The sequence below is a fragment of the Brachypodium distachyon genome, chromosome 2 (genome assembly GCF_000005505.3).
Source record: "Brachypodium distachyon strain Bd21 chromosome 2, Brachypodium_distachyon_v3.0, whole genome shotgun sequence".
Classification (NCBI taxonomy): domain Eukaryota; kingdom Viridiplantae; phylum Streptophyta; class Magnoliopsida; order Poales; family Poaceae; genus Brachypodium; species Brachypodium distachyon.
The window spans coordinates 24,959,961-24,985,663 of record NC_016132.3 but is presented as its reverse complement, the minus strand read 5'-3'; the positions used below and the strand labels follow the sequence as shown (position 1 = coordinate 24,985,663).

The following is a 25,703-nucleotide window of genomic DNA, read 5'->3' as shown; positions in this document are numbered from 1 at the left end:
TGAGCTGCCTCAGGAGGAGGAGCTCGGCGTCTCGAGCGCACGAAGAAGTGGTTTGCGTGCGGGCGGACGAGGTGGGTCTCGAGGGCTTAACAAAAATAAGGAAGAAAAAAAGGTGAAACCGTGCGTATTTTTTAAAAAAGTGTGCAACCCCGAGGGTACTCAAATTTTAGTCCGTATTTTTTAATATATATATATATATGTATAGACATAGACTAGCGCCGAGGGAGCTCTTTGGCCGGCCGGATCTGTACTAGCGCCTACGTGCGCCGGTGCGCGCCAGGTTTGGAGGGCCGAGCCTTGAGCTCTTAGGGAGACGGATAGAAGTGCTGCTGCACCTTACACTACTGCATTTTCGGGTCCGCAAAATCCCGCAGAAACCCCGACTTGCACGCGATGGCCGCCGCGGCGCCCGCTCTTCCCACCTTCCTCCGGCCGCGTCCTTCCTCGCCCTTCGCCCCGTCCATCCCGCTTCTTCACCGCCGCCACCCGCCTCCATCTCGTCTGCACCCTGTCCAGCCCGCCGCCCCCCTCTCTCCAATCTCAGGTGCGAAAAACGTTATTAATCTCGGCCCGCCTCTCTAGCGAAGCTTGCTTTAGCTTTCTGCGACTTGTCGCTGCAGCTGTGGATAAGACGAAGGGTGCCGCTGTGGCAGCCGATGAGGTCGAGCTTGAGGGGATGTCGCCGGAGTTCTACGACGAGGTATGTTGTGCGCGTGCCTGTGGATTGCGTGAGTAGTTCCCAGTGGCATTTCATCGTGCAGGTTCCATGCAAGCATTAGCTGCTCTTCATTGGGCTGTGCCGATACAACGCATATTAATGAGTTAGGAAATGTTTCACGTATAGCTACATAGACATTTTGGTTAGGCTATTAGTTCGTTGTATTTGCGATTTCACATGGAGATTATCTTATCATCGAGTAACATTGAAATCATCTATTACTAATTTGATGTCTTGGAATTAGCCAATCCTGTTAGTAGTCCCTTTTGCAAAGTGGTCACAGACTAACACATCTGGGCTTTCAGGGAGTGGGCAGCGATGCTGTCTGTTGGAGATTAAGGGTCTGTTTGGTTCCGCAGCAAAATTAGTTATAGCCTTGCTAAGCTAGGCTTGATGTTTGGTATGCTAATTAATTTTTTGCTTTTGAGCGAGAGTTAGCCACGATGGGCCAGAAAAACCTTGCCCTGGAGGGAGAGCCGGATTGGCTCGCTCTCGACGGCAATCGTCTCGCTGCGAAGGAAATTCCGCCCGATTCTTCCGCCACCCACGATCGCCCGCTTGCTGGCAAACATATCGAACCAAACGCATAACTGAAACGGGCCTAGCCCATACGAGCTGACCACCTAGCCTAGCTCAGCTAAGCCTTGTTGAAGAAGGAACCAAACACACCCTAATAGTTTCGACAAGTACAATGTCCTTTGATTGTTCATTCTGAAATCTCAATAACTACAATGGAAATCAGGATCAATTGACGCACTAAAGATGCATCGTCGCTTCATGGTTCTATCATATAATATTCTGATCATACATTTGTTGCTATTTCCTAGCTTACTAGCTAAATATCCGTAAAAAGGAAAAACCAAATTATGTTGTCGATGTTTCCTTTCGCCATGCCATCGACTTCAAGAAACACTTCCTACAATGACAAAGAGCACAATAGCAAAAACTCGGGAACTTCAACATGATTGGCATTGGCATGCCGCTTCTGTTGATATTGCGACGCTTTCTGGGGTTTGCATGATCAGTTCGTACGAGTGGCTTCTCACTTATGGTTCCACCGAAGAGGTTGGATCGTAGAGGCAGGTTGAGGCTCCACCAACACCACACAGGTACAGACTTGGACTGAGGTAGTGGAGAAAGGAGGCGGAGAAGGTCCTTGACAGCTTATGTGGAGGCAAGCACTAAGGGTGTGTTTGGTTCATGCCCAAATTTGCCCTACCAAAATTTTCGTAACATATATTTGTTTGGTTGGTAGCCAAAATTTTGGTTGTCAAAAGGAATCTTGCTAACTCCACGCACATCTATTCACAAACCTTGCCAACTTTTTGGCAAATCATGGGCCAACAAATCCTTGGCCAATTTTTTGGCTAGCCAATGGTTGGCAAAAATTGGCAGGGCAAGGATAGGCAAGAACCAAACACACCCTAAAGCCTCGAGGCAAACGGCACTTGGTGACGAGTGACGACGATGACAACTGACAAGCACTTGCACTGCCATCCTGTGGTGGCTTTTAATCAATGCCAAGGCGCCTATCGGCCTTTCGAGAAGAGAATGGAATTATGGGATGTGAGTGTTTCGGGAAGGGAATCACGCATTCACGTTCGAGGTTAGGGTAAACTCAGAGAGTTAACTCAACGTAAATCAGCCATGAGATAAAGGATGTGTGCATCTAGCCCCACCTGGTGGCACGTGGGATGCATGTAAGCTAACAAAGCTGTTGTGGGTGAGAAAATAATGAGAGTTCATTTGTGTACATAAGCACTAGAATGGGATAGAGAGGGGAAGGAGGTTGTGACACCACCATCACCATCACCAAGTCCCCTTCAATAGTAAAGATATACTCCCTCCGTCATGAATTAAGTGACGTGGATTTGTATAGATTCTTATACAAATCCACGTCAGTTAATTCGGGACGGAGGGAGTAGAATAGTTATGGGGACTTCCCCACACACTGCTCACTCCACTCTGAGCTGTCATCAAATTATCATCTGCATGTGATTGCGTCTGTGCCACACATCTCCATTCACTGAAAAGGAAGAGTTAAACTCACAACTACCTTCACTGCATTAAATTGCAACCTGTTGCGGGCATCTACTGATCTGCTGTGAGCATGACTTATGTTGTTTACTTTCTTCCATTACTTAACTTATGTTTTGTATGATACCCTGAAGACATCTTGCTACGAGCATAAATTATCCATACAACGCATATATTCTTGCTATCTATCATCACCGTTAGTAAATTCATTTTGTAACTCGTATGAGTTACTTTTTGTCAAGAAATTATACCTGTGTGTGCTTACCTGTCGCATCAGTGCTTTTATAACGTCAGCAGCAAATATTTTCTATGACCATATACACATGCAGGAGTGGCAAGCCAATCAACGGGAGAGGACTAAGGAATGGCATGCATATCGTCAGAAAGAGGAAGCAGAGGAGGAAATAAAATCAAATGAATACCGAGAGATTGGGATGCGCTTGAAAGCTTACCCACAGGAAGAAGTCTGCAAAGCTAGGGTTTTAGTTTCAAGTTTCATAAGAGCCGGTGAAGATGTTGAAAAGGTAAAAAAAATGAAACCGTTCCGCTACCCCATGGTTTTTCCTCTACCTTTTGGGAACAACAGCTAACTGCAAGTTTAGGAAATCACAGAAGATACATGAACAGATCGAGAATAGGAAAAATTGAACCGATAATCACAAAGAAATGGTTTATGGATTTTTAACCAAGTGTTAGATGGCTAGAAATTACTTTATGATTGGTAAGTCTGAAAGTAAAATGCACATATACAAAAAAAAAAATCCAAAATGATGAGGCACTCATCCTTGTGTCTGTACTTTTGGGCAACTTCAATGGCCAAGAAAATACTTTGATTTTCAAAATAATCATAACATGGGTATCTTAGCTGTGTTGTAATGAACACACTGAGGATTTACTTTCACTGCTATTTTTTTGACTGAAACTTTCACTGCTATTCACCTGTCTCTGTGAGCACCAGCATGTGCATCACCCGGCATGCTCCAACCTTGACCTACTTGCTGCAGTTGACAGAGTCATTGGCCGTGACTGTCACCCAAGTTTCACACGCATCCAAGTTTTGTTGAAAGATTTTCTTATACTAAACATGTACACTGTAAAAACAAATCATGGAAAAGGAAGTTGGCGGTTAGTGTTCCCTAAAATTGAGTATAGCTACTGAAGACAATTTTCGAAAAACTTCTCTTATGAATAGTTGATTTAATCAATGTGCTGTACTATTCTTTGCAGGAAATTGAGAAGGCTGCTGAAAGAGGAGAACTTACTGAACTTGTTCTCATGGTCATTCGGAATCGACTTGATGTTGCTCGGCGTGATGTATGCAACGTGCTGTTTTGATTCATGTTACCTATAGGTTCCATCGATTGTTTTTATTTATGTTCATGTTCTTGCAGTTAACATCTGCTAAATCTAGTATTATGTATATTTTCTGTATCTAATATGGGTTCATAGTGTAAGTTGATACTTAAGCTTCTGTTACCAAAAGCATGCTGGCTCGGTGTTTTATTCGTTCATTATGTCCAAGTTGGTAACTTAAGGTGCTTGTGTTGATTCAATACAAGTTGATTTGAGACTGCATAACACTAAAGCAATAATGTCATCCTTTTGTTTTTGAAGTATTCTAAAACACATACAAAAAAAAGCACACACACACACACACACACCTGGGGAGCTTATATTATCTTGCTATCTCAAGCATAATATGTAATTTATTCTTGTTACCGTTATGTTGGTAGTATCATCCATATTTCAGTATTTGACTTGCTAAAAAATTATCATTGCATTTGCACCTCATGTTATAATCAGTACGCACACATTTTCTTTCATTCCGCCTAGCAGAAATATACTGAGAAGTTTTCTTGCTTGTAAGTTGTGGTCCAAAGTTATTATATATTTCTTCTATATTTGTCTATTTGATCTTCTATTCTACCTGCAGGATGAGAAGGATGCCATCAGAAGCCTTGATCTCTTGTATAGAAGGGTAGAGGTAAGTGGAATATCTGCCCTTTCTGCATCATACTTTGATGAGTTCATTAAGCATTATTAAAAGCTTCTGTCCATAAGTTTTGATTATGTATGTTAATCCTCTTTTTTCACCATCTCATTAGTTCGTAATGGACTAATCAGAAAACGGAAACTGAATGCAGACAGAGATTTTAAGGAGTGAAGCAACTCCTGCCATGAGATTACTCGATGAACTTTTGAATATTCATGATGGGTCTGATGATGACAAATGGCTAAAGACATGTAGAAAGCACATGATTGAAGTTTTTCCAAGAGAGGACCCATTCACTATGGTCTTTCCTGCTGGGTTCGACATGGAGAAAGTATGTTATTTCAATGCAAGCCCCCGTTTTCTTGCTATAACTGGCAGTATTACTGTTGGTACATAGTGAAACTTTGTCGTGTTAGATAGGTACTCAGAGGCTATATGGAAGATTTGGACAGGAAACTCTGGGATCCTGATCAACCTAGTTGAGCCGATCTAGCCTAGTTCTTATACTCTGTAAACACATCCCATATAATACACTCTTTGTCATGAAGAACATCTTAGATTTAGTTGTACATTTAGTAACACCTGGACACCTAGGAACACAACTCCCCTTAGCAAATTGTCATGAAAAAATAACAGAACATATTGCAGGGCAGTTGTCTCATGGTTAATTGGCTCCAGAGATAATCACTTCACATATATCTTTCTGAGACGAACTTATGAGTCCTTGAACTGATTCTGGATTCCCCGCTGCCTTTTCAATTTACTTTCCTGTCATCACGGTCCCCATATGCTTCAGAGAAGTTCTGAACTTTTTGGTACTGTTTCCTTATTTTGTCAGCATGAAGGGCAGATCAAGCTACCACCTCAGAGTGATGATGTTCTTCTGAGAGTTGACTTTGTCAGAGAAGTTGATGAGCTGCTGAAAGAAGTTCAAGCTGAACAAGAAAAGAACAAGTTGCAAACTGGATATGACCCGGAATCTGTTGCAACCATGTTGAAACAGCAAGAGAAGATGCGGACCATACGTCAAGTGGAAGCACTCTTGGAGCTGGCAGCCACCCTGAAATGGTGAGGTCCGAGTATGGTTTTGTTCTCTGTGCAAAACCTAGAAGCCATCGACTTGCCTGGTGCTTCCACTGCTGCAATAGCGCCTTCAAGCTGATTTTTTTGTTTCTGCTAGTTAAGTATAGAAACTGTTACTGTCGAGAGTAGAGTCGTGCCATTCTGCTTCGCTATACTGTGCACTTGTATGTGTGGAGAGAGATATAGCGATGTTCATTTGCACCATTGATAATGGTTCTACATGCAGCTGATCGTTTTTCTGAATCTCAACCGATTGCAACTGGATGCTCCGAGTCTAATTACATTTGCACTGCTTGCTGCGGCACTCATTACGGCTAAGGCAGGAGGCCCTTTCAGAGCAAGCAACGCGAACTGCAAGCCAGCAAAGTTCTGTCTCTGTGTAACATGAAGGAAAAATGTTCTGTCCTGGTCTTCTGGAGTAACCAAGTCATGGAAAAATGAGTTGGAACAATGAACATTTCAAGTACTATCTACAGCTACGCATGCTTTGAAGTTTGGGAGCGTATATTTCTCAGTCGACGATCATAACCATCCACTTAAGATTTTCCTATCATTTTATACTTGTATGAATTTTGCACGAATCTCAGTGATTGAATCGGATGGTTGTTAGCGTCGATTGAGAAATACCTTAGAAATAACAAAACCGTGTTTTTTGAAAGCCATAAGTCAGAACATAGCGCAGTTATTAAGCATGGTATGTACACTCCATGTGCTGCTTACCGGACCTGAACTCGGGATCCTTCAATTGCCGCACATGCACAGCATTCTTGGCCTTGGAAGTTATAAAAGGCAACACCGTGAGATTGCTGGCGAGCAATGCTAGGTGCCTAGGTTCGGCAATGGAAGCCAACATCGCCTAAGGTTTGGGAAACAACTACTCTCATGGCTTAGGAGACACCGTGAGTAAAGAAAATCTAGACCAGCTAATAATTACGGTAAGATGTTATTTAGGCTTAGGAGACATTTGGAATATGATACTGCTCTTGACAGAATTTCACACACTCATGGCTGCTCCGTCCATTTGGACAGTAAGAAAACAATGCGGGTTGGCGTATGACACGCGCTAGACACATACATTTGATGTCACCACTAGTTTGTTGGAATAAGCAAGACGAGCACGGATAGTAGTACTAGATGATGCAATTCTTCATGGTTTGCTTGATTCATCACTTTTATCTTCAAGCGGCTCTGAGGGCAGGATCTCCAATGCAGCGCACGTTGATGAGTTTTTCTCTCTTTGACTTCAGGGTGTGGTCCTGTAATTGACATTCCAGTTACTCCCTAGGTCCAACAAAAGATGTATTATGTATTAAGTCTGTCAAAATTTGGATGTATCTAGACATGACTTAATCAATAGATGCATTTAAATTTAGTTAAAACTGAAACATCCTGAACGGAGGAAGTATTTCTTTTTTCTTTGACCTTGTTCTCTTGTGCATATATTTGGTCTCATCCTTCTAATATTGCATGGTAGAGCTTTTATCTTGAAAAAATATATCTTCAAGGGGCGAGACCACATCGGAGAGGCACGCGATTGAAAACTACAAGAAACAAACGCGTAGAATGAAGAGGACAGCGAGCACAGCGACGGCTTGTTTGAAATCATAGTTAAGGGCCTCGAAGACAGAGCTGACCCACTGGTTCGAAAGGAAAATCCAAAATTGTTTCTCTTAAGAAAGGAAAAAGGATCAAATGTAAATAAACCTTAATGCCCTGAAAAAAATCCGAAATTGTTTCTCTTAAGAAAGGAAAAATGATCAAATGTAAATAAACCTTATTACTACCAGTGGCGGATCCAGATTTCTAATATTGGGTGGAAAAAACAGTGTATTTCCAATATTGATGGGGCAAATACACCAGCTCTATTTTTTTCTCTAATTGTTTTAGAGTGTTTACTTATGACAAAAGAGTTTTAAAATTGATGGACAGAACTATGGAGCGACCGTGCCCCAGCTAATTAGGGTGATCCTCCCTCGCGCAGGTCCGCGTCCCTCAGGTGTTGTGCGTCCAGCCTGGCCCATCATCTCCCCGCCACCAGGTCGCCGAAGCGTAATGCAACCAGCCCAAGCCCTGCTAGCTGATCACAGTGGAGAGCGACACAACACCGTGCAAATTCCGTTCTAAATTAGACATATTTTGTGCCGCGCATAAAAATTATATGGACCGAACTATGGGGTGCCGTCGCACCTTAGCGTAATCGTGCGGCGCCCCCCATGTCCGCCCTGTGCATTCGCGCGTCTTATCTAGCATGTGGGCCTCGCGCTTGCAGCTCCGTGGGCTCAAATGATTTTGTTTTTCGGAAAGATGCTTACGTTTAGTCATGACATCCCATCGCTAATCAATATCAATACCTATTTAAAAAATACGGACCGTTCCCTTCACCTCTTCTTTCGTCGTTCGTCAAACTCTTCGTCCCGCACCCTGGCACGGTTGGGCTGACAAAAACCCGCATCCTGATCGCTGGCCCATCCCACGACCGCGGCACGCGTTCGTCATCCTTCCCCGACACCTTCTACGCCCTCCCTTCACCCTCGACGCAGTCGCCGCAATCTTCATCTGCGTGCACCGGCGCTGCCATCCTCCCTCTCCCTCTGCTCACGCCGCCGCCCTCCTCACCTGCTCGCGCCGCCGCTGATGAGGGGCTACCTCGGCAATACCCTGACTCAAGGGTTTTCGACTAAAGGAGAGCACGGGGTGCACCAGCGATCTCGTCGACTAACAAAGACTAGGGGAGTCGCAAGGTTTACCTAGGTTCAGGGCCCTCGGAAGGTAATACCCCTACGTCCTGCTTTTGGTGTATTGTATTGATCGGGATTACAGGGAAGCTATGAAGCTATGATGCGCAGATGGATCTGGTGTGTGCGTGTGTGTTCCCCCTTCCCGACTCCCCCTCCTAGCCTTATATACTGGCGGCTAGGTCTAGGATGTGATAATCGGAAAGGTTACAATCAAATTAGTTTATTCTAGTACAAAAAGATTATGCTCCTTGGCTTGAGCCGCACTTTGAGGGACCCGACCTGCATATACTTGATGGGCCTTCGAGTGGACCCCCTGTTGGGCTGTATCGGGTATATGAAGGTTGAGGACTCGAAGGGTCATTCCCTCGTCAGTAAGCCCCCGAGTCCCTGTTCGAGGCGCAGGCTCAGGTAGGGACGCAAGAGTTCTTTATTTCAGTAACTCGACTGTCTGTCAAGACGCACTGGGGTTTGTGGAAGAAGTTGTTCATCATCAAGCGGCAGGGCAAGGGCGACCGGATCTACAAGACCGGCGGCGCCAACATCCAAGTCCGCGGAGATGTCCAATACTTCTCCCTTCATCAGATCGAGTCGGTGCAGCAGTGGAGGAGTCGATGGTTCTACTTCCAAGACGAGCCAGTCGACGACAAGGACTTCAGCCTGCCCGAGTTCTCTGCCTCTGCTCAAGTGAGAAAATTGAAGTCTTTGAATCACAAGCTGACAGCTGAAGAGGATGGAGAGGCTACTGTGTTGCTGAAGCAAGTGGTCGATCTTCAACAGACTCCAGAGAAAGAGGTGAGTGGTCTGCAGCTCATCGCTCTTTTCATGAAGAGGTGGATTCAGCCGATCCAGGCCCGAGTCCATTCCATGTGGGAGTACTCGGGGCCGTCAGACTCCACTCAAGTCTATGCGTAGGATCTGTCGGATGAGGACCTTCTGACTCGAGTAAGGGTGGTCACTCGAAAAGAGATCACCTTGGAAGATCTGGAGCCGCCTCTGCCGCCTTACGGACCCGACCGATCGTGTACAGAGGTGACTTTTCCTTACTCACTCGCCATTTACTACTCTGCAACTTCCAAGTTAGTTTTTATTGAAAAGTGTTGTTGCAAGGCCACCAGGAGCTTATGAGCCAGCCTCCACTGGACGAAGGGGTGCTAGTCGACGACGACGAACTGGTCGACTGCTCCAACTCCAACGCCCTTTACGAGGATGACGTGGATGAGGACGAAGATGACCATCAGTCATGCAAGCGTGGTTGGTTGAGTGAAGCAGAGCAGTCGACTGGAGATTCTCATCAGCACGAGGTGCCTGAGGAGACAATTCTGTCGAGTGCCACAGCCGCATCCGATGAACCGAGGCCCCGGTCGCCGTCTCCATTGGCTCCCCTGACCAAGAAAGCCAAGGTCACTGTCAAGCCAAAGGGACGTCTTCGCATATTCAATGTGTCATTGAGTGGCTCCTCCAGGTACGTTTCATTTAAAAACCAGTTCCTTTGTCGGTTGAGAATTCTTCTTTCCGAGTTAACGAGTAGCCAAAATCCACAGTGATGGTGACACCGTGGCCAAGAATTCTCGCGCCGTTTCTCCAGCCCGGAGTCCTTCAAAACCGAGTGCCTCTTTGGCTCGGTGCGAGGTGCGAGATTCTTCGTCGGCGAGGAGCTCACCTGCCAGGCTTCCCGAGACGGCACCGACTCCGACTATTGCGCAATCGTTGATTTCGGCTTCCCAGCTTCGTATTGGGGCTTTGGCCCTGGAAAACCATGTGAGTGTTCTCCCAATGGGAGTGGAGTGAAACAATTTTTCGTGCTAATAGCTTTCACTCATGCTTCCGTCAATTGCAGCCGTTCGTTGAAAGGTTGGTGGATCTTGGCGACCGCTACCTAGTAGTGGAGGAGGAAAACCAGCAGCTATGCCTGGAACTGAACCAAGCGAAAGAGGCCGCTGCTCACGCCCATGGTATGAGCTTTAACTGTATTTAATCCCTGTCCATACTGTCTGCACGGACTTGGTGCCTGTTAACCTTGCCTGTATTTGCAGGGTTGACTGAACATGCCAACCGACTACGCGACGTGGCGGTTGGTAATAGTCAAGAGTGGCGGTCGAAGTACGAGCAGCTGCTTGCTGGTTCTGCCAAAGAATTGGTTGGCTGCACGCGCCGAGGTGGACACGGCTATCAAGCAGGCCAAGCTGGAGGCGCAGGAGAGCTTTGCACTCGAGAAGAAGGAGATTGCCTCTCGAGATGACGAGTGGAAGACGCGACTTTCGGTTGTCGTCGACGCGCTCTCCGGTGAGTTTAATCATAACTGATGCTGTTTCTTTTCCCCTTTGATTTCTTCGACTGATGTGATTTTGGTGCAGATTCCCTCGGCTCGTTGTCCTCTCTTCGTGGCAAACACCAAATCACTTAATTGAGTGGTGTGGTGGGCTCCGTTGGAGAGTTGTGTAGTCATGCGTGTGACATGCTTGCGAAGGTGACTTCCTCGCTGAGGTCATTATTTACGAGCATGTATCCAAAGGTCGAGGTGCCAAGCTCAATCGACGGCTTGCTGAGCTTCTTCGACGGAGAAGATCCACTCGAAGACTTCACTCGGGCGTAGACGCAGGCGGGTGCCGAGGCTGCCTTCATCCTCTCGCTCGCGCATGGACTCGACCAGGCGCTGCTGCAGAAGGTTGCTGATGGTGCTCCAACGACTCCTGACGGGCAAGTCATCGAGTTGAAGCGCTTTGTTAAGCGGGGACGCAAGCTGGCAAAGAAGTTCACCACCGTCATAGAGCAACTGAACGCGGCGACTGTCCGGAACGCGCAGGAGGCTACGGATGAGGTGGGAGCTGGTCCTTCGTCGTGAAGTTCATTCTTGCTTTACTGTAATAATTTGTAGTATTGACTCCGCCATGTTTTCGTTTAAGATGAATCTGTACTACGGTGCCTGAAATATCTTCTTTTGATGCAATATGAAAGTCTCTTGGCCATCTTTTGAAGATGTATTTTCTTTTCTGTCTTGCTTGGCGCTGTAGAGCGATGACGACGAAACGCACGAAACACCAGTTTTCCAGGCCGTTCCCGTGCAGTCGCAGCCAGTGCCTGCTACCGTGGCGACTCCGGTGCCTTCCCCCGTCTCTCTTATGGACCCGACGATATTGAGGGACCAACTGAAGGGTCTCGGGCAAAAACTTCGGGTGGTTACGGGGGAGGTGGCCGTGCAACGGACCAAAGCCAAATCCGCCACTGACCGCGAGGAATTTCTGATGAAGGAGCTGTCGACGATGTGCGAGAAATTGGCGGGTAACTGAATTTCTTTCCTTCGATTGACTATCACCTTTGCAACTGTGGTTGTTATTGATTCGGATGCTCCAGGTCTTCAACTTGGCCCCCAATCGGAGGCCGAGAGGGTGAACTCCCGACTGAGCAGGCTGAACATGTCAAACCGATCATCCGTTTGACATGATAGAGACAGGGGCCGAGCTTTGGCATTTATGCAAGAACGTGTTGACCAGATAGGGGGTTTTGCCGACTCCTGTCGATCGACGTTGGAGCATGTATACCAAGCCTTGTTTCCTCTGCGCGACCACCTGCTGGACTTGAAGCGTTGATGCAAAATTTTCGTGGCGGTACGGGGATACAAGATTTTGCCCGGAGTTTGATGATCAGGAGCGCTCAACACGCTTTGGCGTTTTCCCTGGTGAAGCACCCCAGTTTGGATCTTGATCACATCCATGAGCTGCTTGTGATGCCCGAGGAGACGATTGATATTCGACCCCAAATGGATCGAACTCTGCAACCGGCTCGATGGATCATCTTCCTTCGTGAAGAGGCGGAGCAAACACAGCTTGAGGCGAACCGGGTCGCAAGTCAAGTCACACCGTAGGTACCTAGGGGAAAAATATCGGGTGCGCGATCAGCGCTCCCGATGGGAGTAACCCCCGAGTGCATGTCCAACCGCTTGTAGTTCGGGACGGACTCGAAAGAAATATTCAACTTGTATGTGGCCACTGTAATGGATCTGTTATATAAATCGATGGTCAAATGTTGTGTATCTTGTCCATATTCGCTGCGTGGATTACCGTCGAGTACGCGGATTTACCTGTTTGCAATAGTCCCTGAGTGCGTAGTCAACTGCGTAGAGTTAGGAAAGAACTCGAACAGATCCTGAATTAGAATTTTTCATCAGGTGCGCGGACAGCGCTCCCGATGGAAGTAGCCCCGAGTGTGTGGCTAACTACATGGAGCCACGCACGGACTTGAACAGATCTTGAGTTCGTAAAGCGATCAGCGCTCATGACGGGAGTAGCCCCCGAGTCCATGGACGAGAGCAGGCCGAGCGGCACGTCCCGGTCGGGGTTCTTGGTCTCCTCGGCCATGGTGGCCACCATGTCGAACCCCGTGTAGGACCAGTACACCACCGCCGCGGCCCCGAAGGGGAAGAAGGACGGCTCGAGGTTGCCTTTGTCGAAGTGGGCAAACCCCACGCCCATGACGAAGGCGATGATGACGATGCCGACGACGGACGCCAGCGAGTTGATGGTGGACATGAGGCGCGCCCCGGACATGGCGAGCGCGGAGGTGGAGATGAGGACGACGACGGTGATGGGGTCCAGCAGATTGAAACCCCTCGGCGAGCACCGGGACGTGGATGCGGAGCGCGTCGCTGTCGCGTCCGATGAGCGCGGCGAGGTAGGACGTCCACGACCGGCCTAGGCCGGCGGCTCCCACGACGGCCTCCAGTAGTATGTTCCCCGCGGCGAGGAAAGCCGCCATGTCGCCGAGCTCGACCCGCAGGTAGGAGAAGGAACCCCCTGCAGATGGGATCTCGGTCGCGAGCTCGGCGTAGCAGAAGAAGGACAGCAGCGCGGAGAAGCCCGCGGCGGCGTAGGCGAGCGGGATGGCCGGGCCGGCGTCGAAGCGCGCCTCCTGGCCGGTGAGCACGAAGACGCCGGACCCGACGACGGAGCCGAAGCCGAGGTCCACCCACGAGAGGCAGCGCCGCAGCGGGTTCTCGTCTCGGGGAGCAGAGTCCCCGCCTCGATGGCCTCGGACGACCGGGCGGTCAAGCGGTCCCGGAGCCGCCTTGCTCCACCGCCAGTACCGCCGCCGCCCCCCGCGCTGCCATCGCGCACGGTGGGTTGATGTGGATGGAACAGGAACCTTGGGAGATGGAAGATTGGATGTTTATGTTAGCACCTGAAACAAGACATTGCTGTTGTTGTGCTTGTTGAGGCTAGATTTTATTGACTACAGGTTGGTAAGTTACGGTCAGCAGATGATAACTGGAAATTTGTTGAAAGCGGCGAATTTACCGGCATTTTGATTCACGCATTTTATTTGTTGTATTTTCATCTCAATCTCTACTCAGGCCCATTAACGTAGCCAGAAAACATACACACATCTCACCAATTAGGCCCACTAAATCAACTTTAACAACTATTTCTTCGTGCCCTAATTCTTGTCGAAATATTACATGTATCTAAATGTTTTTAAAAAATAAATACATTCATATTTGAGCAACTTTGAGACAAAAAATTATGTAACGGAGAAACATAAGTCTACTGGAAATTGTTCCAATTGTGTCGTCTAACGATTAATTACGACGGACCAATTTCCTACCCTCATCCCGCGCCCGCACGGACGGAAACATCGGGACGATCAAATCCATCCCATCCCGCCACACTGCTGACCTCCCGTGCCGCTGGCCCGCTGCTACTGTTGCCTGTTGTCGCTGGATTCTCGATCGGGAGGCTGCGGCAGTGCTGCGGCTGCAATCTAGCGCGAGACCTATGTCCCGGTTTGAGGAGCCAGCGGAGGAGAAAATGGATGCGATGGCAAGGGACACATCTGGTGCCGACGGTCGGTGGGGTTTCCGTCTGATTGCTCTGCACAAGATCCTTCAGGTGTGAACCCTTGATTTCTTGGTCATTTCCTCGTGCAGTGGAGGGTTAAGGTCCTTTGTAGGGTTATTTTGGCAGATGAATCAGTTTGTTTTCCATATGAATCCTTTTCTTCATGAAAGAGCAAACTGAGGTAGAAACTTTAGAGCAAGAGGGTCGGTTTTCAATGGAAATTAAGGATTTTGTTGAAGTGCAAATTATAATGTGACCGTGGAGCGAGGTTCATGTCCTGTGCAATGGAAGATCACATATGGACGTCGTGGGCAAAGAACGGTCATGTTCATGTGACCGTCTGAACTTTTTGACACTCAACTTTTAACACTAAACTAAACCATATGGGAACCCAATTTTAATGTTCCTGTTACAAAATTAATAGCAGTATATATGGCTTAATTATTTATTTTGGTATATTTTGTGTGTGGAAAATTTTATGGCACGCACCATTCCTTCTTAGCCATCGACGCACTTGAAGAGGAACCGAATGGCCACCGCTGCTGCTCTCAAGTTATTTGAACCATTTGTTTTGTAAAAAAGACACTTCTATGTATTTTATATTACTAATGTTGCATGCGCCCATGCTTCATTAATGAAGCTCAGATGCCAACTTCCTCTCGTGGAAGAAAAAGAAACTCTTCCTCCTCTGATGTGCTTCACAAGATTTTTCTTGTTTTCAAAGATAGGACAGATCAACTTCCTCCGTAAAGAGGCTGGTAGGTTCTCACACTTGGTTTTACTGCTGTCCCTTTGCAGTATGCCAGTTAATAGAATTTAGAAACTATAGAACATTGCCAGGTTTGTAATCTGAATTGGAATGGTCAACCTTATTTTTCTCTATTTTAATTTATTGTTACCATATTCGTTTTCAACACCACATCTGTGCAGATTATGGTTTCATTGACCTATTGTCTGCCATCTTTGTATTAGACCTATATCACTTTTATATTAACCTTAGTACTAACCGGGATTTCATTATTCTTCAAACCATGTGTAGTTCATACGAGTCCTGTCTATGCTTGCTTTAAATTCTACTGCATAGTATATCATTAACATTTCATTACCAGACCTAGCACCTAGCAATTCCCTAAATTCCAATGTCAATACAATTTTATTAGAGTATCAACAACATATTACTTATTTCAATACCGTCTATGTGTCAATAGTGTATCATTGATATTTCATTGTCACATGTTTGGTATACGGTCATGTGCGTGTAATTGGCCGAGTAGAATCTCATCAAAAATAGAATTAATGTTTCACTTTGTTTTGTTGGAAAGACCAACTTTTCGTTGCATTGACAAATAAATCACTTAAGTTTCGAATTTTTTCACTAGGTCCCAGCGTCTACAAGTCCTAGGCCATCGACAAGCACAGCTAGTGGAGAAAACGACAAGCACAGCCAGCGGAGAAAACACACCTTGTGTTGCCTCCGCGCCGAATGCTGCTCGCCGCACGAGCCCAATGCCACCACTTCTTTACATTTGCAAAGTTTACGGATGCATTACATCAAACACCTTACATGTGCAACAAGCAAACTCGAAATTTGTCCAAATCTCCCTGTCTCTATAGCACACAGAAGAACAAATCTATACCTATCTAAAAAATATGGACCGTTTCCTTCACCACGCGGTTTCATCGCCTGTCAAACCCCCCGCGCCTGCTGCCTCCCTGGGGCGCTCGTGGCCTCCCTGCCCCTCTATGGTCCCTCCGCCCCCACCCTCACCCCGATTCCTCTACTCTCTTCTCTTGCCTCTCCACAGCCCGCCACCCGAACCCGCCGCCGGCTGCTCCCCTTCCCCGACAGCAAGCTCCCATCCGCTCGCGGCAGGCCGCATCCCCCGCCGCTCCCTCTCCTTCTCCCTCTACTCTACTAGAACTTCACTGCTTGTGGCTCGCTGCCACAGTAAGAGACGGGGGCGACGATGCGGCCGAGCTCGCCGAACACCTGGAGGCGGCGAACCTCCTCTGCGGAGGTGGATGGGTCACGGGAAGAATGGAGGGCCGCGTCGGCTCGGGCCTGCTCCTCCTTCGTGGTGGTGGCGGCGTCTCTGCGGCCGTGGACGGCAGCGGAGAAGCGGAGGCCCCTGCCAGGCAGTGTGCGAGCGCAGATCTCGGGTGGTCGAGGGCGAGTGCGTCGGCACTGGAGCATATCAGCGGAATTGATAAAATCTCGCGGCTTCGAGTTCTGGGTGATGTATCTAGATCATGCAAGACACATGCATTGTTTATCGTTTTCAGACATCAGCACGTTATCCAATTGTGGCTGATGAACCTTCGAGGATTTCCTGCAGCCAATGATGGGAAGCTGATGGACAGAGTGCTATGCATCATGCAATTTTGTGTTATCTTCTTCCCTGCTGCAATGTGCTCTTCTTTGCAGTCCAGGGTGATTCTATGAAATTACAGGCTATTTGTACGCTTGGGTTGTTAGTGTTCTATAAGTTGCTTCCATCTGGAAGTGATTGCTTCAAGCCATCCTCGTTAGAAGGGATGCAGACAGTTAATAGCTTTGTAGATGGTCCAACCGATTATGAAGTTTTTTCACAACTTGAACTGGATTGGAACCTTTATCAACCCTGAAGAAAAAACTCAAGGTCAATACACACTTGTTTGTAATCATGCCTTATAATCAGAGTGAAATTTTAAGATGACTAAGTAGTGCAATTTTGTTTTTGTTTTTCTGGTTGTGAGTACAAAATAGTCTATTTGTTATCTCGTTGCAACGCACGGACATTTCGGCTATAGTCTAAAAATCTTAACGATGCTACAGTCCCCTTCTCTCCTGTATCAGAGGCATCATATGTAAGCAATATTCGGTCCAACAATATTTCACCAAAAGAATTAAACCAAGAGATCAAATTTGCAACATGAATAGATACCGATAATAAAAAGCATGGTAATATGAGGTGCTCCATACCACAAGTGAGGAATCGATCCGGATCCACATCACAAGCAAGAAATCATGAGCGTACAGAAGCACCTTATGTCATCCCAGATCATGAAAAAGAAACAGCGCATTAACAAGCAACTCGAATTGGCCTCATGTCCACCCAAATCTACCTTTCTCTACAGTAAAAGAACAATATTTGTACTCAGGTTACCTCTTTGAGCTAATGGAATGCCTTTTCTCTAAAAAAAACAGTACAAGAACAAGAACAAGGACCAGGAGAGCAGCGAAAAACGTAGTGAGAGGAAGTATCCCTCCTGGTCCTTGCCTACGCAAGAAGCCCGTGGAGTTCAAGTAGGCAAGCACGGCTTCGTTGTCCCGGCCGCCCACTGCCTCCGCCTGTGCTTTGCGCTGACGCTCCGGGTCGGACAAAGGGATTGCAGATGCTATCACTGAGAGCCCTGCATTGTAAGAGAGAACACGGAGCTGGGAGTGAGGTGGGAGAAGGACACGGTGGAGACAGTGGCACACGCCATGGTCGGAGCGAGGAGGAGCCGGTTGTTTTTACAGGCTTCGGTGGAGATTGGGTGGGAGTGGGAGCAGTTCCGTCTGTAGAAGCGACAGAGGACATGGCAGCGGCACCGTCGTACGGTAGCGTCTGGCTGCCTCTGCCGTCTTGTGCGCGCGGGAGAAATATCGAAGGCATCTCAGGGATTACAGCGACAGGAATGGCGCGAAGAAGAAGGTGTTCATCACGGCGGCGACGCAGTGACGATTCCCGGACAAGATGCTGGGCGGGGAGGCGCTCCGGACGGGGCTCTCTTCGACCGCGCGCACGTCCAGTTCTACAACATCAACAACCCTGTGTGCAGCTACTGGGCAGCGAACGTGGAGGCTTTCACCGCCGCGTGGGACAAGTGGACGGAGAGCCTGCCCCGGAGCTCGGTCTACCTTGGTCTGCCGGCGGTGTCGCGCTGGGCGGCTGGAAGCGGGTACGTGCCACCGGCGATTCTCGTGTCCGAGGTGCTGCCGATCATGCAGGGGCCTAGGAACTACGGGGGGGTCATGCTGTGGAGCAGGTACTTTGATGTGTTGACCAGGTACAGCAAGGCCGTCGTCTGAAGCACGCGCACGTGGATCGATCGGTGGTTCCTAGCCGCCAGAGTTCCAGTCCCGTATGTGTCTTGCAGTACGCGTGCATTTGATCTAACTACACATCTCTATTTATATTTCTATCTCTATCTCTATTATCTCTATTACTCCTAAAGGCACGAACTCGGCAGGAAAATTCAATCTACACCGTTCATGCATTTTAATCTAACGGCCCACAACCGTTTATTCTCCCCCTCCTCCCCCGCTAATCACGCGTGCTAATCACACGAACCGATCGCGCCCAGAACCCACGATGTTAGCCTCTCCAGCCATCTTGCATCGCTTCCACGCCGGCTTCCTTCTCGCCTGCTCTGCCTGCGGGCGCCGCCGCTTTCCTGCCGCTGTCGGCGGTCTTCTGTTCCATTCTGCCGCCGCTGGCGGATCTCTGCCTCTGGCCTGGCCCCACCGCCGGGCCTCTTCCGTTGGCCCAGAGCAGTGATGCAAAAAAGAGCATATTCTACTACACGCATATACATCCTAGCCATGTTCACAAAATTGCAATACACATTTCTTATTATGAGTTCAAAATTCTGCTGCCCCCTTCCATCGCAATTGGACACTGCATTCTATTCAAGTATTAGTGTTTATCAGGCGAATTGTATTCTAGATCTGTTATGCCAGCATCCTGCAATAACCTGCAAAACAGAACATCTCCCAATACCATTGCACTTTGTTAAAAGGGAGCCAGATTCAAAACTACAATTTGGACTGAAAGATACGAAGTGCTGAGTATACAAATTCCAGTGGAAAATACTCCGTACCAAATACTCCCTCCGTCTCATATTAAGTGAATTTCTATTACATGTATCTAGACGTATTTTAGGCATAGATACATTCATATTTGGACAAATTTGAGTCACTTAATATGGGACTGAGGGAGTAATAGTCAAGTCATACTGTAAAAGAGGACGGTACGATGGTAAACAACCGAATAATAGGTGATTTTGGGAACTTCCATTTCCATTTCAATATCCTGGATTTCCAATAAGTGCCTGCAATTTGGGGGAACACAAGTAAATGTAATTAGTACAAGCTGCAGACATTATTTTCTCTGAAAAGTGACAACTATTATGCTGATTTTCTGTTGCAGTAAGAGTCGATCGACGAAGAAAGATAGGTGTGTTTGACTTAAATACGAAGAACCTCAGGCTGCACCAGGTCGATTGATAAATGTGTTTGACAGGTGCGGGCAATCATATCCAATTAACCACGGGGTCGTCCTACTACATCAGTGTCATAAAAAAAATCAGGTTTGATCGCTATATAAATCAAATGAAAAATAAATATCGCAGCTTGTTTTAGTTTTGTTTTGCAAAAACTAGAATGCAGTAATAACGCTGGGCGGTTTCTTTAATAGAAATCGGTGGGGAGACCCACTGTTTCTAAAAAAAATCAAATGATAATATGAGCTCCCGATATACAAATCCAAATTTCTCAACACATTGTGTATTCAGTCAACCCTGTACAGAATCCAAACTAGGGTTTACAGTTTGCCGGGGGAGTCTCCGGGTGCTCTCTCTTTCTAGCTAAGCGCTACTTGCCACTTCTGGCTACTACTAGTAGTGAACTGAAAACCCGATCCTCCAACCGAACCGGACCGAACTCTTTGACCGCTGGCGGGGGTCCTCCTTTTATACCGAGGGGATACCATAGGTGCCTCGGTGCATGGGTGACAAATGGTGAACAAAGAGCTAGGGCAGCTCGGCCCCGCTGCGCTGGCTTGCATGCAGGTTGGGTAGCCTTGCAACTAGGTCCCTAGGTGCCTAAAATTTACACCAAGCCGGTCAATGTAGGCTGACTGGACGGGGAATCCCCTTTCTGCCGGGGCATTTAATGCTAGCGTGTGCTTCACTCCTTGTCCTGACGAACCCTGCACGCAGGGAGCCCGCCGAGCGGCCACATGGCGCCACTGTCCTGCCCGCTCGGTCCCGCTCCTATAACGGACACCTGCGTCCGGGAACGCCCTTCCCGGCAAGTTACCTTCCCGGGAAGCGCCCAGGCGGGATTTCTCTTGCTGCCCTCCAGGGCAACCCCCGCAGCCTGGCTAGCCCTGCCGTGCTGGTGACTTGATGGGCAGCTCGCGGGGTGCTGCCCGGGGTGCGATCCTCTCCGGGGAGCAAGCGAGGCGGCCCACGCGTCATGCAGCGGTGGTACCCTGGGTGCCACTGGTGCGACAGTAGCCCCCGGGCGTGGGCCGGCAACGCTTGTTCCCGGGTGGACTCTTCCCTGGTCGGTTGCCGGCTACGCCCTTAGCCGACGCGTGGGTCCCAAGCCGCTTCAGGTCCTCGTCTATGCGCTGCTTCAAGGATTCTGCCATTACGGGCGGAGTAATGGGCGCGAGATTTCCGCCTAACCTCCCCCTTAAACACGGGTGGTTAAGGCCACGCCCTGTGCTATCCTTTTGAGTACGGGGAGACTCTCATCTTCCCCACCGGCGCCGACCACCAGGAGAATGACTTCCGGGTGTTCGCGCGCTTCATCCTCGCCGGGTTGGTGCCTCCGTACTCTCTGTTCCTCCACGCGCTCATGGAGGCGTACCAGCTCCGGGTGGCGCAGCTCCACCCCACCTCCCTCTTCCTCCTCGCCGTCTTCCAGTTCCTCTACGAGGGGTTCGTCGGAGTGATGCCGTTGGTGGCATTATTCCGGCACTACTTCTACCCGTTGGTCGAGCAGGCAGGGGCGATGTCGTCGGGGGTGGTCTTCCGCGCCCGCGGCCGGATGAAATCGGAGTTCATTGTCCGGTCGAAGAAGAAGATCGAGAAGGAGTGGCACGCGGAATGGTGTTGGGTTTGCGTGGAGGAACCCGATGAGTTCATCTTCACGCCCACCGAGCTGCCGGTGCCCAACGACACCTGGCGGAACCGCTATAGTCGCGACGCCGAACTCCTCCCCATCGTCGAGCGGATCAAGGCCCTGCGGCTAGCGGGGCTCACCGACCTTGATGTGGCGCGCACCTACATCAGCCGGCATATCGCGCCACTGCAACTGCGCTCCCGCCCCGCGTGGATGTACACGGGGCCCGGGGACACCACCCGCCTTTAGCACGGAGGCGTGGCTCCGGAAGCAATCCAGGCGTGGGTGAAGGGGATCACCGGCAAAGACGCCCCCGTCACCGAGCTGTCGCCGGAGGCTCCCTCCCTCCCTACCGGCGTCCTGGGGCTGCACAAGATCATCAGCGACTACCCGACCTGCGACGAGTGAGGGCTGATGTCCGACTCCCCCGCCCGGGCCCCGCGTCCCCCTCCACCCGCAACCTGAGGGAAGCGGGCGGTTGAGGACAGCGTTGGAGAGTTGGAGCTCAGCTGGCCCGACCTCGAGTCCTCCGGCGACGAGGCGGGTCAAGTTGCCGGGACCCTAGCGGTCGTCCCCGCAGCGGAGGAGGAGGAGGAGGACGAGGACGACGCGCCCTTGATCCTACGAAGATCAAGAGCGCCCACAGCGGCGGCCACCTCCGCAGGGGCCGCTAGCGCTGCGGCGGCTTCCGCGGCGACCGGGGGCACGGCGACCCCACGGGCGCCCACGGCCCCGCCCAAGCGGGGGCTCTTCCGGGGTTTCGAGTTTAAGCTCAACCCCCCGAAGGACGTCACCCCGACGGGAGCCGACAAGAGGGGGAGAGCCGATTCGCCACCTGCCGCGCCGAGCAAGAGGCCGCGCACCCGGGCCGGCGCCAGCGCCGACTCGGGCGGCGCGGGGGCCGGTGGCACCACCACTGCGCCTGCCGCCGACCCAATCCCGGTGGAGGAGCCGGCAACAGGTACTCCTCTGGTTCCATTGTCTACGCTTCTCCTGCCTGTTGATTCGCAACCATACTGCTTTCTTGACTCGCAGGCGAAGTCCAGCCCGCGGCTGGCGCCCCGGCAACAGAGGCTGGGAAGGAGGAGAAGGAGGCTCCTCCCGCAAGCTCGGCGGCACCGCAAGGTACTCGTTCGGAACTTCCCTACGTTCACCACCAGGTAACTTAGTTTATTTTTGGATCCTAATTCTTTTCTTTGTCGCAGTCCCGGCTGCGCCCACGACGGGAGCGGGCGACGCGGTGGTCGATCTCGGCTCCGACGTCGAAGATGCGGGGGCGAGAGAGGAGCCGGAAGAGGCTCCCGCACCAACCTCCACCGCGCCGGACACGACAGTGGCGGCGCCCACTGTCGCTACCGAGGCGGAGCTCGGCGGCGCGTCCCGGGCTGTGCAGACCGATGACGCGGATCCCGCGGTCTCGTCTCCAAGCAGGAGGCGCTTCCTGCCTGGGGCGCGGCAACTCCACCAGTCCGTTTGGAGAAGGCTGCGGCAGGGGAGCAACAGGAGGCTCCGCCGCGAGTGGACGACGCCCCTCCCGGCCAAACAGTGGCGGCAGGGCCCTCGTCGTCATCCGCTGCTACCAGGAGCCCAGATTCCGGCATCCTTGCCGGGCCGACTTGGAACCCAATCACCTAGGACCCAAGGATCTACGACCAGGGGCACCAGCTCCTTGACACCATCAAGGAGCAGCCACTGGCGTTTGTCACCTCCTTCAACCAGGTGAGGGAGCGCCATGAGCTCGCGAAGGCCCAGCTCAGCGAGGTGCGGCAAGATGTTGAGAGGGAGCGGCAGGAGCTCTCCCGGCTGCGAGAGGAGACGTGCCTGGCCCGGCAAGCCAGGGATGAAGCCGCAGCGCCGGTCGTCCCCGAGGCGGAGCTCCACCGGCAACTGGAGGCCCAGCGCGCCGAGCATCAGTGAGCCCTGGACTCACTGACCACGGCGCAGGAGAAGGCCAAGAAGTAGCATGAGGAGGTGCTCGCTACGGCCCAAGCTCGCCTCAACGAGAAGAGTGAGCTGGTCTGTAGCTACCTCTCCTAGCTCCAGGGGCTGTGCACCAAGCTGGAGGAGCAGACCAGGGCTGCAGAGGACGCGGCAGCGGCGGGAGAAGGAACTCAACTCCGCCACGGGGGCGAGCTCATCAAGATGGGTGAGGACAACGTGGCCAAGGCCATGGAGATCTCGCGGCGAGGAGAACTCCTCCAGCAGGCCAAGAAAGCGGTGGTGCTAGCGCGCGGCAACCACGACAAGTTGGCGGAGCAGCGGCGGAGGGAGACCAAGAAGCTCCACGAGATTTCCCGGGCCGTGCACGACCTGTTGCCGCGGTTCGAGATTCAGGCCGCGAAGGTGGACGGTACGGACGTCAGCACATTGATCCCCTTCTTCTCCAACATGGTGGGGAAGCTCGGGGCGCTCGACGTGTGGATCTCCAAGTTCTGCGACGGGGAGATAGCCTCATGCGCCAGGGAGATCGCTGAGACGATCCTCCCCCGGGTGCACCTCCACCACCCGGACTTCCCCTTCGATACGCTGCTGGACGCCTGGTCGGACAGCGAGGACGGCCCTCCTCACTGCAAGGCGGTGAGCAGGTTCGTCAAGGAGGTGGTGGACCGGATGCAAAGGAAGCCGGACCCAGAGCCGGAGCCAGAAGCGGATCCCCCAGCCGAAGACCCCGGCAACTAGTCGCCGCAGCCCCCTGTCGATCCTTGTTTTATCTTTGTGTCTTTGTTTTTGATTCCTGCAAGTACCGCGCTTGGCGCCGTTCGAACAATTAACGTTTTATTAGCTCGTGTAATCATTTATTGTTTTTTACGAATTTTGTTTTCCGGTTCTACTTGGTACTTGTTTCTTGTTCCCGGGATTGACTCGCGGGGCGGATCTACCGGCCTTCGTGTGCTATGCCTTGTGTTGCCGGGAACTCGCTCGCGACACACTTAACCGGACCAGGGACCCGGGACGGACCCGCAGTGCCGACCTGGGGTCAAGTAGCGGCGGCGAGCCACTCCACTTGCGGGATAGCTACCCCCAAGCATGCGCTCATGGGACGGATCCGCGAGACGCACGAGGGGCGCACTCCCCCCGCAAGCGTCCTTCTAACACCCCATCCACACGGAGGACTCGAGCCATACCAGCGAGCCAGTTTGTTCTCGCACTTGGAACGCTCGTTGGAGGGATGCGGCAGGAATGCTGTGGCGGGGCAGCCGTCGGCACCAGGCACTGATGGCGGATCCACCACAGCGTCTCCGCGGCAGCCCTCGCCTTGGAGCAACCTGTTGGAGGGGTGCGGCAAGGGCACGACGGCAGTGCACCCATTAGCGTTGAGCGCTGATGGCATGCACCACCAACGTGCCTCTGCAGCCCCCCTCGCCTTGGAAGTTATCCTTTTGGCTTCGCTCTGAGTTGCTCCATGGCCACCACGCCCTTTTATAGGCGCGGCGAAGAACCTTGCCAACATGCGCGCCGAGTCACCGCGGCACCCGTGGTGCCACACCCCTTGAAGTGCGGCCAAGGTCTTGCCACCATGCGCGCCAAGTCGCCGCGGCACACGTGGCGGCTCCCTCCCGCAGCAGGAGCCTCGAACTGCGGTGAGGACCTTGAAGTGCGGTCACCACGCACTACTGGGCACCGCTAAATGACACAGCCCCTGAGCGGTCCACGAGCACCACAGTGCGCCCGATTCCGTAATAGTCCGGCATGTCAGATTCTTACCGCGCCCAAGATGCTGCAATTTTTTTTCGAAACGCACGAAAAAAACGCAACATAGATAGAGCACAGGTAACCCACCTGCTTCCCAGCCCCCGGGCACAGAAGGGTCGATGCCAAACTTGAGTTGTGAGCACTCTTTCAATCCAAGACGCAGCTTCTGCGTGATGCGCATTGCGGGGAGCCCGGCAATGGCATGGACCCGTGCCGAAACGTTCCGGCAACGGGTTTTCATTTTCAAGGCTCCGACAGCCCCCTGCTTACAACCAAGGATGGAACGAGATTTCTGTGCACCTAAAGCAGGAGAGAGAAGAAAAAACAGGCAAATAACTGAGACAACTCGAAACCTAGAGGAAAGCACTTATCTTTATTCATAGAAACTAGTGGTTTACAATCGGGGGTTGCCCGGCTACACTAGTTCCAGAGGCATGCTGCCGGAGCATCACCTGTGGGTCGGGCTCCGCCGCTTCACGTGTAGAACTTACGCAAGTGCTCAAGGTTCCAACTATTTTGCACCAGCAAGCCTTCTTCGGTTTCCAGCCGAACAGCCCCCGGCCTACTTACCTGCCCCACCCGGAAGGGGCCCTCCCATTTCGGAGCCACTTTGTTCCCGGCCTTCGTTCCTTGTATCCGGCGCAGGACAAGGTCTCCGATCTCGAGCTCTCGGGGACGGACCCGCCTGTCATGGTAACAGCGGAGTCCCTGCTGGTAGTGTGCAGCCCGCACA

General features: G+C 50.9%; 2 protein-coding genes across 2 annotated transcripts; one reads left to right on the top strand and one right to left on the bottom strand.

Annotated features, from left to right (window-relative positions):
• Positions 1–274: 274 nt before the first annotated feature.
• Positions 275–6,080, top strand: LOC100831844 (protein PALE CRESS, chloroplastic). The gene is made up of 7 exons (XM_003568478.4): positions 275–544; positions 621–700; positions 3,085–3,279; positions 3,983–4,069; positions 4,689–4,739; positions 4,900–5,079; positions 5,587–6,080. The coding sequence occupies exons 1-7, from the start codon at positions 394–396 to the stop codon at positions 5,818–5,820; spliced, it is 978 nt and encodes a 325-aa protein (XP_003568526.1). The 5' UTR covers positions 275–393; the 3' UTR covers positions 5,821–6,080.
• Positions 6,081–12,717: 6,637 nt separating this feature from the next.
• LOC100831830 (cationic amino acid transporter 8, vacuolar-like) lies at positions 12,718–13,866 on the bottom strand. Its single transcript, XM_010234939.1, has 3 exons — positions 13,861–13,866; positions 13,258–13,708; positions 12,718–13,211 (listed from the first exon to the last, which is right to left on the bottom strand). Exons 1-3 carry the CDS (start codon positions 13,864–13,866, stop codon positions 12,718–12,720), a joined length of 951 nt encoding a protein of 316 aa, XP_010233241.1.
• Between the last annotated feature and the right edge of the window lie 11,837 nt (positions 13,867–25,703).